The sequence below is a fragment of the Patiria miniata genome, unplaced genomic scaffold (genome assembly GCF_015706575.1).
Source record: "Patiria miniata isolate m_02_andy unplaced genomic scaffold, ASM1570657v1 HiC_scaffold_29, whole genome shotgun sequence".
In the NCBI taxonomy this organism is placed as follows: domain Eukaryota; kingdom Metazoa; phylum Echinodermata; class Asteroidea; order Valvatida; family Asterinidae; genus Patiria; species Patiria miniata.
In genome coordinates, this window is record NW_024037068.1 from 19,867,480 (window position 1) to 19,884,160 (window position 16,681).

Consider the following 16,681-nt stretch of genomic DNA (forward strand, 5'->3'; position numbering starts at 1 on the left):
GTTTATAAAGTTATAAAAGTTCAATAAATAAAACCTCGGCCTGTATTTAAGAAAAGGAAAATATATTTTGTACACGAAAACTTTGTCAAATGTTTTGCTGACATAAGGTTTGCCCAATTAGCAGTAAGATTAATTGTTACTAGTTGGCAAGCAAAGACATAAAGCCGATTTCATTCCAAAAGACTAAAATGATTTTGCAATCTGTAAATTCATGAACATCACTTTAATTCTGCAACAATTCATTATTTTATTTCAAACATATTTCTTCGTCAGCGTGTCAAAGGAATTTACAGGTACAGTGAAATCTCGATAAGTCAAAAACTTCGATAAATCTCGACAAGTCGAAAACTTCGCCAAATGTTTTGCTGACATAGTTGTAAGTTTTGCCCAATTAGTAATAAGATTAATTGTTAATAGTTGGCAAGCAAAGACATACAGCCGATTTTTCTAAAAAGACTATAATGATTTTGCAATCTGTAAATTCATGAACATCACTTTAATTCTGCAACAATTCATTATTTCATTTCAAACATATTTCTTCGTCAGCGTGTCAAAGGAATTTACAGGAACAGTGAAATCTCGATAAGTCAAAACCTGTTAACTCAAAAACCCTTCTCACTCAAAGTAAGACCTTATTCCCGTCACTTGTTGTTGAAAAGAAAATCCATTTATTAACTCAAAACTCTGCTTAACTCAAAATTTGAGCCCATTCCCCTGATGTTTGACTTATTGAGATTTCAACCCCATGCTATTTACAACTTTCACCTCGAAAACAGCAAAAATGTACCCTTCAAATTATTTTAACTATGATTATCATTGTTTACTGTATGGCTGTGTAGTCAACACTCAACACAATAGTGCTGTCCTTCCCTATTCTTGATCATGACAAAACTAGAATGTTTTTTAGGAATGTTGATAATATTTTTTAATCAAAGCATATGCAGTGTCTTGGAAAACACATCAGAATTTAGTGTAATTTTTCCCCCGTGAACTCTACTTTATTGCAACCTCCACCTTAAATTCTCTACGATATAAAGGCTATATATAGGTCTAAAATAAATCATTTCTGTAAAAAGAGTCTAAAAATCGGAAGCACGTTTACCATAAAAACATTTGACATGAGGACAGAATCAGCATCATTCACATACAGCTTTGTAAAAATATAACGAACAAATCGGATGAGACCAAAGAAAGCACTTTTGATTTGTACTAAATAAATAAATCTTCATGGTGCACAGAGATGAGAATTGCTCATTGGCCACAATTCACGAAAGCAGACTAAGGGACTGGCATTGTAATGGACACGGTTTTCAAACATTATAAAAAGGTACTGTCAAAGTATCATAAATATCCTATACTTGGTTGTAAAAATGTAAGTAAATAATGGGATCAAGCATCATGTGAGGTCGTTGCACCTATATCATTTGCGAGAAAAGAGGAACTACCATCATTTCCATGTGATGGTAAGGATCAAACCATCCCACTCGCAACGGAAACCTATGCACTACGTCAACAAAAATTTAAGATGCATCTTCAAAGTTTTCTAAAAAAAGTATATCTATGAGCTTAAATGTTGCCAGTTTTTGTATGACCTGCTTCAGATTTATTATCATGTTGCTCCTTGAATTGGCAAAAAAAACACCAGTTTTTGCAAATGGTGTCCATTACTTCCAATTTCATTCAGAGTACGTGGGCCTGTTCTTCCTGGCGTGGACGTCGTCATAGAATTTAAAGTGTGCTTGCTTAATAATGACCATCTCATCATAAATGCCAAATAGAAGCTCACTAACGATTAATCTAATTAATCAATTAAAACTTATACTAGATTTTTTTCAAAGAAGCTTGAACAGAAAATATTCGATATAGACAGTTTTTAATAAGTACTGAGCTGGTTTTCCAATAAAATTATCTCAAGGCAGCAAAATATAAGTACTCAAATATTGCTTTTGTTGACTTTGTGACTGATGAGGTCACAGGTCAGGTCAAAGGTTAAAGTTCATCATGCTCCACCTCAACGACAACCGGGCCGCTTGGCTGGTCCAGGACCCGGGCAAAGTTCTTGAGTTTTTCAACATCGATCTCTTCGATCTGCTTGCGGGTCAGGTACCCCTTGTTTTCTGTGTCGAAGGTGGCAAAAATCTGTCGGGAGAGAACAAAAATTGAGATTTAATATGCGGCCGAAGTTGTGAGGTCACTCGGAGGTCAACTCGGTGAAACCATAGTTTTATGTGTGCGCTCTGCAGCAGTCGTTCGTGAACACTGTGTTTCACTATGGTGGTTGTTAATTCAACTTTAGAAAAGTTAAAAAGTTATAATAATAATATTTTATTTGGCAAATTGACATATATACACACAATTACAATAAATACATAAAATTTGATATTAAAACAAAAGAATATACAAACAATAAGAAACCAAGTAAACACTACACACGAAAGACAGAACGTGGACAGTGCAGGGCTGCCAAGGAGAAGAACAAAAGTGAAACAAAACACTGTCGCCAATAGGGCGTGTCTCTCCAACTTGGGGATCACGGCAACGATCCCAGTTTCACTGGGATTTAAACCAGCGACCTCTGGATTCAGCTGGGGTAGTAATTGCCCACCCAGACTCCAACCGATGTTAAACATAGTGTTTAAAACGCAGCTAAGCACACATTTATTCCCTTAATAAAAAGTTGTACCTCCTCTCGTGTGATCGTATAGATCTATAGCTATTTCCCAGGTTTGCAGCATTGAGTGTTGCCAGCATCAGGCGTGATCCCTGGCTACATGGCATATACAGGTTTATGGCTTCTGACTAGCAGCCCCTTGAACAAAGACACTGACAAAATGGGGAACCGACAACATATCCACAATGCAATTTTTGACAGATTTTAAAGATGAAAGTTGAGCTAACATTACTACAGGAAGCTCAAAATCAACCATGCATGTAAGGTTGCTATCAACAAAATTGTCTTACTGGACAAACAGTTAAAACCACACAACTATACGATTATTTACTTTGTGGGCATTCTTATCATCTCCTCAAAACCGCTCACATTTATCAAATATTTGAATCGAAAAAACTAAAATATTTAGTATCACTTGTGTGATTACCAAAAGACACATCACAACTTGTAAAATGTTTCAAACTGCTGTCAAGGAACTTGCGATGCATTCCAGCATCGTATCTTTCTTGAAATGGATTGTATGAAGCTTAGCTAGAAGCTACCCTTCACAACTCGAGTTACAACATGTCGCAGTGCTTTGTGAAATCGGGTGCTGGGCTCATATTTGCCCAGCACAACAAGTTGCTAAGGCCAAAAAAACAAAATAGTCAGTCTCTGGTCAGCGCAAGTCGTCGATTTTGTTCATGCGCGTCAATCATTTATTTTTTGTCAAATTTTCCACATTAACTACAACAGCGCCCCCTATTTCCGCACCGCTTCAAATTTTCGTACCAAGGAGCACAAAGAAATGGGGAAGGGCACAAAGGCAAAATGATGGAGGGCACCAAGGCAAAAATGATGGAAGGCGCCAAGGTATATGAGGACACAAAAAAAGAAAATGCCACCCACCTTGTCTGTACAATCAAAGCTTGAAAAAACAAGTCAGGTGTGTTTACAAACACAAATGCCCCGCAACCGTGACTGTTTCCATGACATAACACCACTCTAACATCAACTTACATGTACCTTGGTCAAATGGAACGTTCATTGACAGCATTAGTGTCTTCTGTAGGTTTTATATGAATTAATCCCTAATCCCTATGATCTCAGAATAAATACAAGATTTCTATTGTTTTAGCCACTGTGACCTTGACCCTTGACCTTTCGACCCCCAATGCGATAGGCTTCTTAGGATTGCCAAGGACAATCCACAAACCAAATTTGAAATTCATATGTAAAGAATATCTCAAGTTATCACGCTGACAAAATTTCTTTTGTTTTTGCCACTGTGACCTTGACCCTTCACCTTTTGGCCCCAAATGCAAAAGGCTTCTTAGGATTGCCAAGGACAATCCACAAACCAAATTTGAAGTTCATATGTAAAGTATTTCTCAAGTTATCGCGCTGACAAAATTTCTATTGTTTCAGCCACTGTGACCTTGACCCTTGACCTTTCGGCCCCAAATGCAATAGGCTTCTTAGGATTACCAAGAACAATATACAAACCAAATTTGAAGTTCATATGTAAAGTATTTCTCAAGTTATCGCGCTGACAAAATTTCTTTTGTTTTAGTCACTGTGACCTTGACCCTTGACCTTTTGGCCCCACATGCAAAAGGCTTCTTAGAATTGCCAAGGACAATCCACAAACCAAATTTGAAGTTCATATGTAAAGTATTTCTCAAGTTATCGCGCTGACAAAATTTCTATTGTTTCAGCCACTGTGACCTTGACCCTTGACCTTTTGGCCCCAAATGCAAAAGGCTTCTTAGAATTGCCAAGGACAATCCACAAACCAAATTTGAAGTTCATATGTAAAGTATTTCTCAAGTTATCGCGCTGACAAAATTTCTATTGTTTCAGCCACTGTGACCTTGACCCTTGACCTTTCGGCCCCAAATGCAAAAGGCTTCTTAGGATTACCAAGGACAATCCACAAACCAAATTTGAAGTTCATATGTAAAGTATTTCTCAAGTTATCGCGCTGACAAGATTTGTCCGGACACACACACCCACACACCCACCCTTGTTTCACATGACTAGTGTGGACTTTCCATTGCTTTCGTGTAGTTAAGAAAAACCAGTGAAAAAACTCATTTTTCTCAAACTGTGAAAACTCTTTCAACCCAATTTTTTTTCTATGATTCCCTTTAGTGTTTCTCTTCATTCTGCTACAGATAAACCTAACCCAAAAATGCCTCTAAACCTGTTTTCCAGAAATGGGGAAACACTGTGTGGACGTGGGCAAGTCCACACAACGTCGGTGCTACCTACATTATGTGGACGTCTTTTGTTCGGAAGTCCACACTGCGTATGTAAGACAAGCTCACCCACCCACACACACACCCACACACCCACCCACCCACCCACCCACCCACGGAAGGACAAGGCGGAAACAGTATGCCCCTTCGGCTTCGCCGCGGGGCATAAAAAAGAAGTAACAACTCCCCTCAAAAAAAGTATCGCCACAGCACTTCCAGAACTTTGGTCTGACCAGAGACCGACTTTTGGGGGGGCCTAAGCTTTATTTTTCTACTCTGTGCTTACCTCATATGCTTCTATAGGGATGTCTTCGTCTTCTGTGGCCACTTCTTCGTCTTCCATGGCGCTCATTCCTTTGAAGTAATGGCCGAACCAGTGCGCCGACAACTTGTCCTTTTCCTTCAGGAGTGAGATCATGTCATTGCGGATGTTCTCCGTGTCCATGTAGCCAATTTCTATCACCTGAAAATGCCACAAAGTGAGAATTTTACAGGTCCATTCAAATTAAATGGCGTTAACAGAATTGAGGTCAAATCAATTTGTGGAGCGCTGTGGTCCAATGGTTACGGTGTTCGACTCGTGCCGTGGTACGAGGGTTCAAACCCTGATGGGAAACATGGTGCTTGTGTTCTTGGGCAAGACACTTCACTACAATTGCCTCTCTCCACACAAGATTATAAATGCGAACCAGTGACGGCAGAGACCAGAATGCACTGATCTCGAGCTGCTGCAAAAACTGGTCTCATGGCCTGATGAACAGGGGTAATAATTGTAAAGCGCTTTGAGAACTTGGGTATAAAGCGCTATATATGCACCACTTATTTATTCATATTATAAACAGTTTTAAGGTCACAAATAATGTGGGATGGACAAATGACTAAGGAATGTTTCTGTGTCAAAGCTCAGCTCAACAGCTCTGGACTTGCATTAAGACTTAGGTGACCTGCGATTGGCTTGTGATTGACATGTGATTGACATGTGACTGACTTGTGATGGATGTAGACTGATGTGTGATCAACATGTGGTTGCCATGTGACTGACAATGATATTGACAATGTGATAAACATTTGGAATGTTCCACTGGGAATGGGGTCAGTAGTATTACAAGATCAATTCACAATAAAGTGCATCACCAAGAAATTACCATGGAGAGGCCTTTTCTTGCTCATGCAAACTTCTCTGGTGACCACGGAGCGCTTGCAATCTTTGCAACATATGGAACTGTTTCCCATATTGAACTATTTTCATTTCAGTAATAATATTTCAGAAGTAAAAAATATTGTTCAAAGTTATGTAAAGTCTGTTAAGTGCCTTCTTGGCACAAAAATATTACGTTCTGTCGTCAGCTTTGGAAGTTCGGTATACCTCAAATGTGCTGTGTCCAAAACGGGCATCTATTTTAGTGTATGGCTATGGATAGTAACTGTCAGACATGTCCATCTAAGACCTATATGTAGTCGTAGCCATACTCCATAAAACAGCTAGCTGTGATGCGGCTTAGGACCCTACCTTATCGCCTTTCTTGTAGGTCCACATTACCCTGACCTGGGTCAGGTCAGTGTATTCGAAGGTCGCATCTGCACAGTCTGATTGGTCGAAGGTCGGCTCAGAGGCAAACAGGATTGTTGCGGAGAGGCTGCGGCTGTAGGAACGGACTTGGTGCAAGTGGCCTGGGCAAATCAAGTTTAAAAATAAATTAATTAAATGACGGTAAATCTTGCAGAGGTACAGGGATTCGCTAGGAGAAGCACCTTGTGTACCCTTTATAAAGGTGCTAGATAATGGGTCTCATATTTCTCATAAACTTCATTTACCTGTCTTTAAAAATAGACATATTTGACAGCACCTTGAGTACCTAATTGTTGGTAGATACGTGCGCTCTATAAAACTCCGGTATTGTAAGTATTGTTATTAATACACAAAGAAAATACCCATAAACGCCACAGCTGTACACTCTACCCACCTGCAGGGATATAGATGCAGTCACCAGGCTTCAACGTGCTCCATCTCCATGGCACCTTGCCTACGTCTCGGTGCTCAAAGAGATTGATCATGTCCACGTCAAGCTTGGAATAACCTGAGCCTGTCATGTGGTGCTGTGTAGCAGAAAACAAACAATGCACGTGCGGCATTACATTAAATTAAGGATAGAAACGTTCATGTATTGTTTAAACATTTCACAGAACACTTTAACCCATCAGCAGCTGTACTACATTGTATTACATTGTATTACATTGTATTACATTGTATTACCTTGTATTACATTGTATTACATTGTATTACATTGTATTACATGTACATTGTATTATCTTGTATTACATTGTATTACATTGTATTACACTGTATTACTTTGTATTACCTTGTATTACATTGTATTACATTGTATTACCTTGTATTACATTGTATTACATTGTTTTACATGTACATTGTATTATCTTGTATTATCTTGTATTACCTTGTATTACATTGTACTACATTGTACTACCTTGTATTACATTGTATTACATTGTATTACCTTGTATTACCTTGTATTACATTGTATTACACTGTATTACATTGTATTACATTGTATTTATTCACTGATGAATCCATAAAACCATAGAGTGCCCGGGTGGTTTGGGGCAGCACTGCAAGTGGAACATGGTGTTTGTGCCCTTGGGTAAGACACTTAACTACAATTGCCTCTCTCCACCCAGGAGTATAAATGGGTACCCGGCCATGGGGGTCGGAGACCGATTGAGCGCTGATATCGGCTGCCGTGTGGTCTCATGGCCTGATGGACGGGGTAATAATTGTAAAGCGCTTTGAGATTGTTGATACGATGGAAAGTGCTATAAAAGCACTACGATTATTATTAAGTGACAGGCAGGTAGTTTCGGGCACTGCGAAGGTCAAAGCACTCAGAATGTCAAAGGAGGCAAAAAAGTGTAATGCGAGTCACCATGGATTTGCCCATATGGTCGACGCACCTGATAGTTACTGGTCATTGAAAAATGTATGAAATAAGGAAATAAATATATGCTTGGCCGGTTTCAAACCGGCCTGAATGAGGATAATGGCAAACGGAACCCCGATCTAACATACCTCCTCCGTGAGTTCCAATTCCTTGGAATACTTGGGATCGATCATGATGAAGTCCTTGCGTCCGGCCAGCAGGCAGTGGATGTTATGATCGGCATCATAGTGGATCACAGAGGCTGTCCCGCCACTACTCATCCAGAGATTGGTCTCCAGGAGACGCCGTCTGAACGTCCCACACAACAGGCTCTCCGGAACCTGGGAGCACAAACAAGGAAATGAGCTCGCCCTCTATTGACTTTTACAGGCAGTGTCAGGCAAAAATGTTATTATAACAGCAAAGAAAAACCTGACAGCATCCTCAGATGACTTCTGCAGAGAATGTTGCAGGCGAAAAAATGCCGTTGAGACTTTTCCCAAGTACATTGTAAGTTACCAAATCCTAAAGTTTATCTAACAAAGCCAATTTGCTCACGTGAAGAATACAGCGCCCTCTCTTGATATTTTGCAAATAGTGGCAGGCAAATAACGCTGTTGGGACTACTCCGTTAACTATAGACAAACCCCTGTAATTTTCACAACTAAATCTTGCAACAACAAAAAAAACAGTAGTTTTTAAGCCCAATCTTTCAAAACGAGTTGGAGACACAAACAGGATGAACACAACTAACCAACTTCTAAATTCACAAAATTCATTTTACAAGGCATATTTTGGTGAAAATTATTGGACATTACTGCTTAAACCTGAAGCAATCTCAACATTTTTGGATTTTTTTATGTAGACTAAACCATTTTCTGAGGTGGCAGCAGGCTCACGCGAGTCGTGCTCAGGTTAGTCAGGTAATATGCACGCACTCCGTTGTGGCTCCTTCAACTAATAGACCATTATCATGTTGCGGCCATCTTGATTTTTTTCCCATTCAAATTAACGTAACCAAAACAAGGCTGGAAGAAAAAAATAGTTCGGTTCCTTTTTGCACAACAAGAACATTATCATCCAGTACTGTTACTGGATACAGGGAACATGACTGAAATGGTGGCACCATGATAAAGGTCTGTAAGAACACGTGCGGCATGAGTGCAAACATGGTGCTACCTCATGCTTCAAATTTGGTTCGCCGGATTAGGCCCCAAAAAAAAGTCTCCGGTTTCTGGTATGCGCGCGCGTCGCCTTAGCCATGCGCGTCGGCAAAATGAAAACATTTTTTTTTCAATGAAAGATGATGTCTCGAAACCGCCAAACTCACTGGTTTGACTGGAATCCTGCTGCTGCACAATTTTAACTTGTTTTTAGATTGGGTTATGGTCGAGAATAAGGTTTATGTGGCCTCTCTGGACTCCCATATATTTGCACTAAGTTTAGTCGGGCACCATTTGTAGTCATCAGCCGACATTTTAAGCAAAAAATCAGGTACCAAAAAAAAAAGAAGCCGCGTCGCCGCACCAGTTTTTGGGCAAGCTCCATACCAGAAACCGGAGACTTTTTTTTTTTGGCCTTAGTCTATACATTCTAGTATTTCCAACTTCATTACCCTCAATGCTTTTGCATGCTTAAAGATTGATTGCTCATCCGAATCCAGATTGACAAGCTGGATGTGCACACATGCAGTTGGAAAACTGAACAAATCCACGTGTCATACGACAGTAGGACATTTCTAGAACCGCACTAATCCAGTCACTGGATTGCACACAACTGTTAAAGGGAATATACATTATTTGCTTTTGCTGTAATTTTCAGAAATGGATGGAATTGGGGGGTTGGAAATATATATATAGCAAATATAGTTACACTGACTTTTTTGAGGTTTTGGGTTCGAAAATGCTATAAAAACCAAGAAAAACAATCATTTTCCTGTAGTTTGGTTCCCCTGACTCCATATAAGAAGAAACAGAGCAGTTTACATACATTGGGGAATTGTAAGGTCAGGGAACCAGTCTAGCTGGCTTGTACCCGTTCGTAGGTGTGTAATCGATTGCAAACAAGTGCTATGGTCAATTGGGGCCAGTATTTGAAAAAAAAGCCAGTTTTTTCCAACGCTGGTCGGCCGACCAGCGTTGGAAATTGATATAAAAATACCACTTTTCTTGAAAATGACAGTATAGGTGCCATGATTTTACAGGATGCTTTAGACTGTCATTCACTAACAGTCCAGCAAGGTATTTCAAAATGATTTGGTAGTTTTATTTTTTGATGTTTGCAAATGTTGTATTTTCCCTTTAATAAGCAACTGCCTTGTAATATGTCTGTGTCGTGTGCACTCAATTTTAATAACAGCTGTGGACGAACTCTCTCTTTTAATCATGCAGTGATTATTGATTATCGCCACGGTAACAAAACACAACAGGTGCAGAAATGGATAAATACACGTGGCAAGTCAGGATATTGACACGACATCATTGTCTCAACCCAAGCACGTGTTTTTTTTTCTGTTTTTTTCTGGTTTTGTTTTTTTTCCTTTTTTCTTGCAGAATTTTTTTTGGGGATTCCAGATTATGATCTCCATGCATGAACAGTACATGGCTCTTTTTGACCCCTACCGTATTAAAGATAATACAAAACGTACAACATACGCTTTTGCTGTAATTTTCAGAAATGGATGGATTTGGGGGGTTAGTATTTTATAGCAAATATTGTTTCACTGACCCGTTTAAAGCTTTGTATCAATGGATGTTGGAAAAATGAAGAAAAAAAATACTTTTCTTGTAGTCTGCTTCCCTGACCCTACTTCAGACAAAACAGAACAATTTATAGAACTCGGGAAATTGTCAGGTCGAGGAACCAGACTAGCTGGCTTCCACCCGTTCACGGATGTGTAACCGATTGCAAAAAAAAATGTGTCACTATTAAACTAAATTCGGTAACTATTAAACTAAATTTGGTAACTATTAAACTAAATTTGGTAAATTGGGGGCAGTATTTTACAAAAGTCAGTTTTTTCCAACAATAGTCGACTGACCATCGTTGGAAATTGATAAAAAAAATCCACTTTTCTTGAAATGGACAGCACACCAGTTGCCACAATTTCACAGGATGCTTATAGACTATCATTCACTTACAGTCAAGTAAGGTATTTCATTATAATTTGGTAGTTTTTTTTTCTTCATATTTTGCTAATGTTGTATATTACTGGTATCTTTAAAACGCCCAGTGGCATGTACTGGTTCGCATACATAATGCACCAAGTACACCTGACTAATTTTAATCGGAACATGCAGTAACCCGTTGCATCTGCATTGTCTGATTGCCAAGCGTACAGTGGCAGTGCGTTAAAGGCTGCTTTTGCCTGGGTCAATCTTTCTAACTCTGGATGGACGGTAAAGATATGTCGCATGCACATTGCACTTGGGTAACAGCACTCAAATCGTAGATGCCTGGCAGATCGTATCCAGCTATAAAGTGGCCCGCAATATTTCTGATTCCAAAAAGGTATCTAAATATTTCTTATGTAAGTTTAAAAATCTAAAAATTAATGTGGCCTGACGTTGCGAACTTAGCAAGTTCTTCTTCAGAGGCTAAAACAGAAATGACAGAGGTATACATTAACACATGGTTTGTGTGCACCCCCATGTTAATGTATGTACCTCTGTCATTTCTGTTTTAGCCTCTGAAGAAGAACTTGCTAAGTTCGCAACGTCAGGCCACATTAATTTTTAGATTTATATATTTCAGGTCCATCCAGTCAGTAAGCAGTTTGCAGCAGTCTTACTTTTTTTCTTATGTAAGTTGTTAAATGTACTTACTTTAACTTCGTGGGCCATTTCTTGCGGGATTAAAGACACAATGTACACGCTGTCCGTCATGTAGCGCTTCAAGAATTCGGCAAACTTCATGCGCTTCGGCCGCAATTCCCGATTTTCCTTTTTGACTTCCACAAGAACGTCCAGGTCCCCATAACTGGAAGGAAAGAAATTGTTAAATCATAAATATATGGAATGGGGTGATTTGGGGACTTCAACCTGAAAAAGCCCTTTTATGGAGGGGAGGGGGAGGCGGGGTTGGTTAGTATATTACAGAGGAAGGGGGAGTTGCTTTCTGCTCCCAGTTTCGATCTTAAAATACGGCAATGACAGAAATATCTACGTAAAACCAACAATACTTTGTGCATATATGCAGTGGGTTTTGCTCAACTAGGCAAACATACAATCTGTGCCAAGTTGTCCTTTCAGTCAAAATCAATCAAGTGACTGTTTTCAACAGTTGAGAATTCCCAGCCTACACAAAGCAGGATTGACTGGCCGTGACTGTTTATGGAACTCGATACAGCTTTGCTTTGGCTGTGGGTAATTGATAAGCCAGCTGTGCCCACAACTTGCCTGCTTTGTCTGTTCATGGTCTGTTGACTGAGTTGGACTAGTCACAGTGCTTGCTTGACATATGATCTGACTGATGGTGACTGGCCTATTTAAAAGTGTAGCAAGGGAAGTGGATGGACTTTTTGACTGTCTGTGACTGTTTAAATAGCAGGAGGGTTACAGATTTCCGTAATTTTGATCACTACGGCTCCAGGCTTATCTTTGTGAATGACCACACACTCGGATTGGCTGTCGCGCGGGCTCGCATACAATTTGAACGCTCACATATATTAGACGTTGTTGCGGCATATGTGTAGGAGCTTGCAGGCTCTGTTAAACAAGTACCGAAGTGAATACGTCACGCGCACAAAATGCGTGTAAAAGACATTAGCGTGTGATTCAGCCCGTGAACCAACACGCGCGCGCTCTCCATTCGTTTGCACTATACTTTCTGGTTTTCTGGTTCTAAATGACGTCACACTTCGGTACTCCATAGAGCATGCATAAAGAGGAAGTATGTCGTGAACTTGATGACTGCCGTATCCAAGTAATACATGCATGCATCATCACGTATGGGTTGTACAGGATTCCATGACTTTCCATGACTTTTCCTCGGAATGACTCTCGGCACAACTTTCCATGACTTTTCCACGACAGCTTTAAATTCCACATACCTTTTTTTTTGCATGGGAAATATGTTCCATGTTTTAAAAGCAAAATCCTGCCTAGTTTATAGGACCGGAACTGAAACCCCTTTTACTCACTTTTCCCTCAAATACTCGTCGCTCCATTTCTGCATAGCCGGTGAGTCCGTGATGGTCTGGCGAAACACCACCGGTTTCCGCTTACTCACGTGAGTTTCGTAGAACTCAAAGGGATGCAGGAAGTGGTTGTATTCATGAACGCGACCCTCTGGTCTTCTCTGGAACCCTGAAATATGAAAACGGAGAGTGTTAAAATTGTTATGACTGCGATACCGAGGGCAGATCCTGAATTTCCTTAATCCTCTCTCTATGGCTGGTAATTTTAACAAGGCCAGCCCAGCTGTCAAAATAAATCAAGTGACTTTAACAGTTGAGTGTTCCCTGCAGGGTTCGACCTTAACTTTTTTATTCACTAGTCAGCCGGGCTACTGAAACGGACTCTTAACTAGCCCGCGGGCATTTTCACTAGCCTGCATTTTTTTCTTATCTGAAATACAAAATGGCTTACGTTCAGGCTTAATTCTGAGGCTATTTTGACAGTGTTTTTGGATTAACAGATCTAATAATTTAACCCTTTAAAACAGCTGATAAAATTAGACACAAATTGATGGGGTTTTCTTTCTGAATGTAATGATTTATTTCTTCCTGTACGTTCATCTTTGCCGTATCCCAATAACTTTTCACTCGCCAGCCGGGCTAGTTAAGGAATAGTTTGACTAGCCCGCCGCTGTTTTGACTAGCATTTGGCTGGCGGGCTACCGCTAATTTCAAACCCTGCCCTGCCTTCATAAAGCAGGATTGACTGGCTGTGATAGTTATGAAACCTAGCCATTCATTGATTGTAGGGGATTGATAAGCCAGCTGTGCCTACCAGTCACCTGCTTTTGCCTGTTGATGGAATTTGACTGTCAAAGTGCCTACTAGAAATATGATCTGACTGTTGGTGACTAGCCTGTGAAAAGGCGTGGCAGGGGAACAGGATTGGATTTTTGACTGTCTATGACTGATCAAACAAAAGAAGCATTTTAGAGATGGTGTAAAAAAAAACTTAAACTAAACTTAGCAAAGAAGAGGGAGATATCAAAAAGTACTTCTTTTTCTCATCACTTTTTCTCACCGAATGGTCTGAGATGGCCGGTCGGTACGCTGGAGCCTGGCCGAGGCTTGGGAATATCGGGTGGAAACTTGATCTCTCGCTGGTCCTTTGGGAAGGGAACGTCGGAAAAGGCATCTCGAAGTAACGTCAGCAGTAGTGTCAGTACAATCAACGCATCGGGCGAACGGATATCTAGTTTCATTTTTGCTGTCAGAAGATTTTGTTCAACCAAAAAAAAATTAATCAAATGTAATTTGACGTTTGGCATGGTAGAGAGTACAGCTCAAAAGTAATGGTAAGAAAACTCAGAGATTTCCAAATCCGCGATATAAATCCTAATTTTTGTTCCCAACCGAATAACGGTTATCTAATTTCCACTCCAATTTAGCTCACAGTCAAAGCCAACAAAAAGTGACAAGTGAGGTGCCGCATGCAATGCCCTCCACATGTTACTGGGTGTGATTCATTGACCACTTGGCCTTTACAACAAAACTCCAAGAGTTGTATTAATGGTGAAGAAATGGATGGGAACTTGCTGATCAGTCAAATATGAGCCAACTATGGGCTTCCCTGCCTCTAGAATTAAAAGGTACACGGCTGCCTTGTAATTCTAGAAGTAAATGTAGTAAAGTAAAGTAAAGCTACCAATGTGGAGTAGCCCTACACTATGGCCCCACTGGAGTAGACTCTTTGCTCGTCATGCTCGTAGTCTACTCCGGTGCGGGGCCATAGACTAGGGCTACATGTACAGTAGCCCAGGTGGACTCCCTTACCTCCCTACATTATGCAATAAAGACGTCGTCCAACCTGGGCTATATGTTGAGTAGTAGAGGAATTGCAGTATATAGGCAGAAGGCAACTTGAAAACAAATGCTTGAACATATAAGCCTTTTCGCTATTTCAACTGCGCGTGCGCACATCAGATTCAATGATTTAATTTCGAACGATAAACAGTTCGCAACATGCGTGCAAAATCACAGCGGAGTACCAACAAAATCAAAGAAAAGTTCTTGTTTTGAAGTAGATGCAGAATGTTGATTGTTTTTAACGGCACCATGGTTTAAGTTGTTTTGTATGCTCCAACTTTGTGCGAAACAAAACTTTCCATCTTCTTTTTGATTAGATAAAAAATTGCAAAATGCGGATTTGGTTACCACGTCCCTCAAAGACTTGTGTACATTTAACTGTTTTGTTTATCTCTTGCGAACTAGTGGTCAAGCAGATCTCATGCTAGTCCAAGTAACTAGACTCTACGAATCCCCTTTTTTAACATTTGGACATGGTCGGGTGATCTACTATCGCCCGACCATGTCCAAATGTTAAAAAAGGCCATTCGTAGAGTCCTAGTTACTTGGACTAATCTCGTGCATTCATGATTGGTGAAATGGCTTATATAGCTTTGCACAGCGGAAGTGACACGCAAGTTGCGTCCTAGTACTGTTTTGAGACAAATTTAATAGGTTGAAAAAGTTGTTACCATTAGTTATTTTTTTTTCAAGTGAATCACATTTTTGAACAAAGTACAAACACACTTATTTATTTTGGGGCATTAACATAACTTTGTTTAAACACATTTCACTTTTATTATTAACGTTAATTATGCATAATTATAATAAATAAAAAAGACTCCTTTTTAAAATTAATTTACTTTTCCATGTTTACAGTTAGCTGGAGTTACCCAGCCCTAAATTTTATCATTGGGTTGCCTAAATGACAACCCAACATGCCCAATGATAAAATTTAGGGCTGGGTAACTCCAGCTAGTTTACAGTGAAAAGTCTACTTACTTTGCGATAAAGGAGTCTACACACCCAAAATGAGGAATTATCGGTAGCACAAAAATCAAAAGTAGCCTGGGTTGAATAATGAACGTAAAGCAGTCAGCAATTGAACTTGGTGCGGCCTGCCAACTTGAAATGCGTGTAATGTGCACTGTGCAGCATTAACAGATTAACAATGCCAATGCGGATGGAGAAAATGTGAAACTGCCCACGCTACCGTCTGCGGTCTTTTTGCACACACACGATAAATCTGATCTCCATATTTCAGATCGATAATGTGCATTATTTTCACCACTGCGAAAGGCACACGTGTATTTATACAAATCAGAGTTCAGTGAACATCTGCCGCACAAAATCCATCGCTGAAACCCTATCAACACTGATCAACAAGTGTCCACTGCATGTAGCGGCCAATGTTTACTTTTTTTTCACAGGCCGTGATTGATGACAGAAGCCCAGACGAAGCATGTGTTGTCTACATGGACACTTGCACGAAAGCGGGGCGCCCGTCTAATTCTCAAAAAGGGGCGCGGCCATCACAGAAACACTGGAGGTAGGGGGCAAGCATTCGCCCTAAATTGGTCTTGCAAAGACAATAATATTTTCTTTGCTCTATGCAAAGACTTGCATTGATGTGAAAGAGTATTTCCAAGCATAAGTGTATGTGTCGGAGATTGCCACTTAAATTTTGCCCGAGGGGTGGGGATTTTGTCACTTCAAGTTCACAAGAGACAATCCTAACGTCATGGGTGGGGCAGCTAGCCCACGAGGGTGGGGTGGGGGGAAAGGCGCATTACTGTCATTGCCCCATAACTTTGTCTGTCAAATACTACGGGAAGTAAACAAACACAACAAAATCAAGGCCACGATTTATTCA

General features: G+C 40.1%; 1 protein-coding gene across 2 annotated transcripts; it reads right to left on the minus strand.

Annotated features, from left to right (window-relative positions):
- Positions 1-45: 45 nt before the first annotated feature.
- LOC119735920 lies at positions 46-16,241 on the minus strand. Of its 2 annotated transcripts, XR_005272232.1 has the most exons (10): positions 15,811-16,241; positions 14,045-14,252; positions 12,988-13,153; positions 11,672-11,825; positions 7,997-8,188; positions 6,876-7,008; positions 6,422-6,582; positions 5,198-5,374; positions 595-2,139; positions 46-321 (listed from the first exon to the last, which is right to left on the minus strand). XR_005272232.1 is itself a non-coding variant. In XM_038209869.1 (9 exons), the coding sequence occupies exons 2-9, from the start codon at positions 14,223-14,225 to the stop codon at positions 1,990-1,992; spliced, it is 1,314 nt and encodes a 437-aa protein (XP_038065797.1). In that variant the 5' UTR covers positions 14,226-14,252; positions 15,811-16,241; the 3' UTR covers positions 46-1,989. The 2 variants fall into 2 exon arrangements, 1 of the variants encoding a protein (XP_038065797.1); XM_038209869.1 differs by having other exon boundaries at positions 46-2,139.
- Positions 16,242-16,681: the final 440 nt, after the last annotated feature.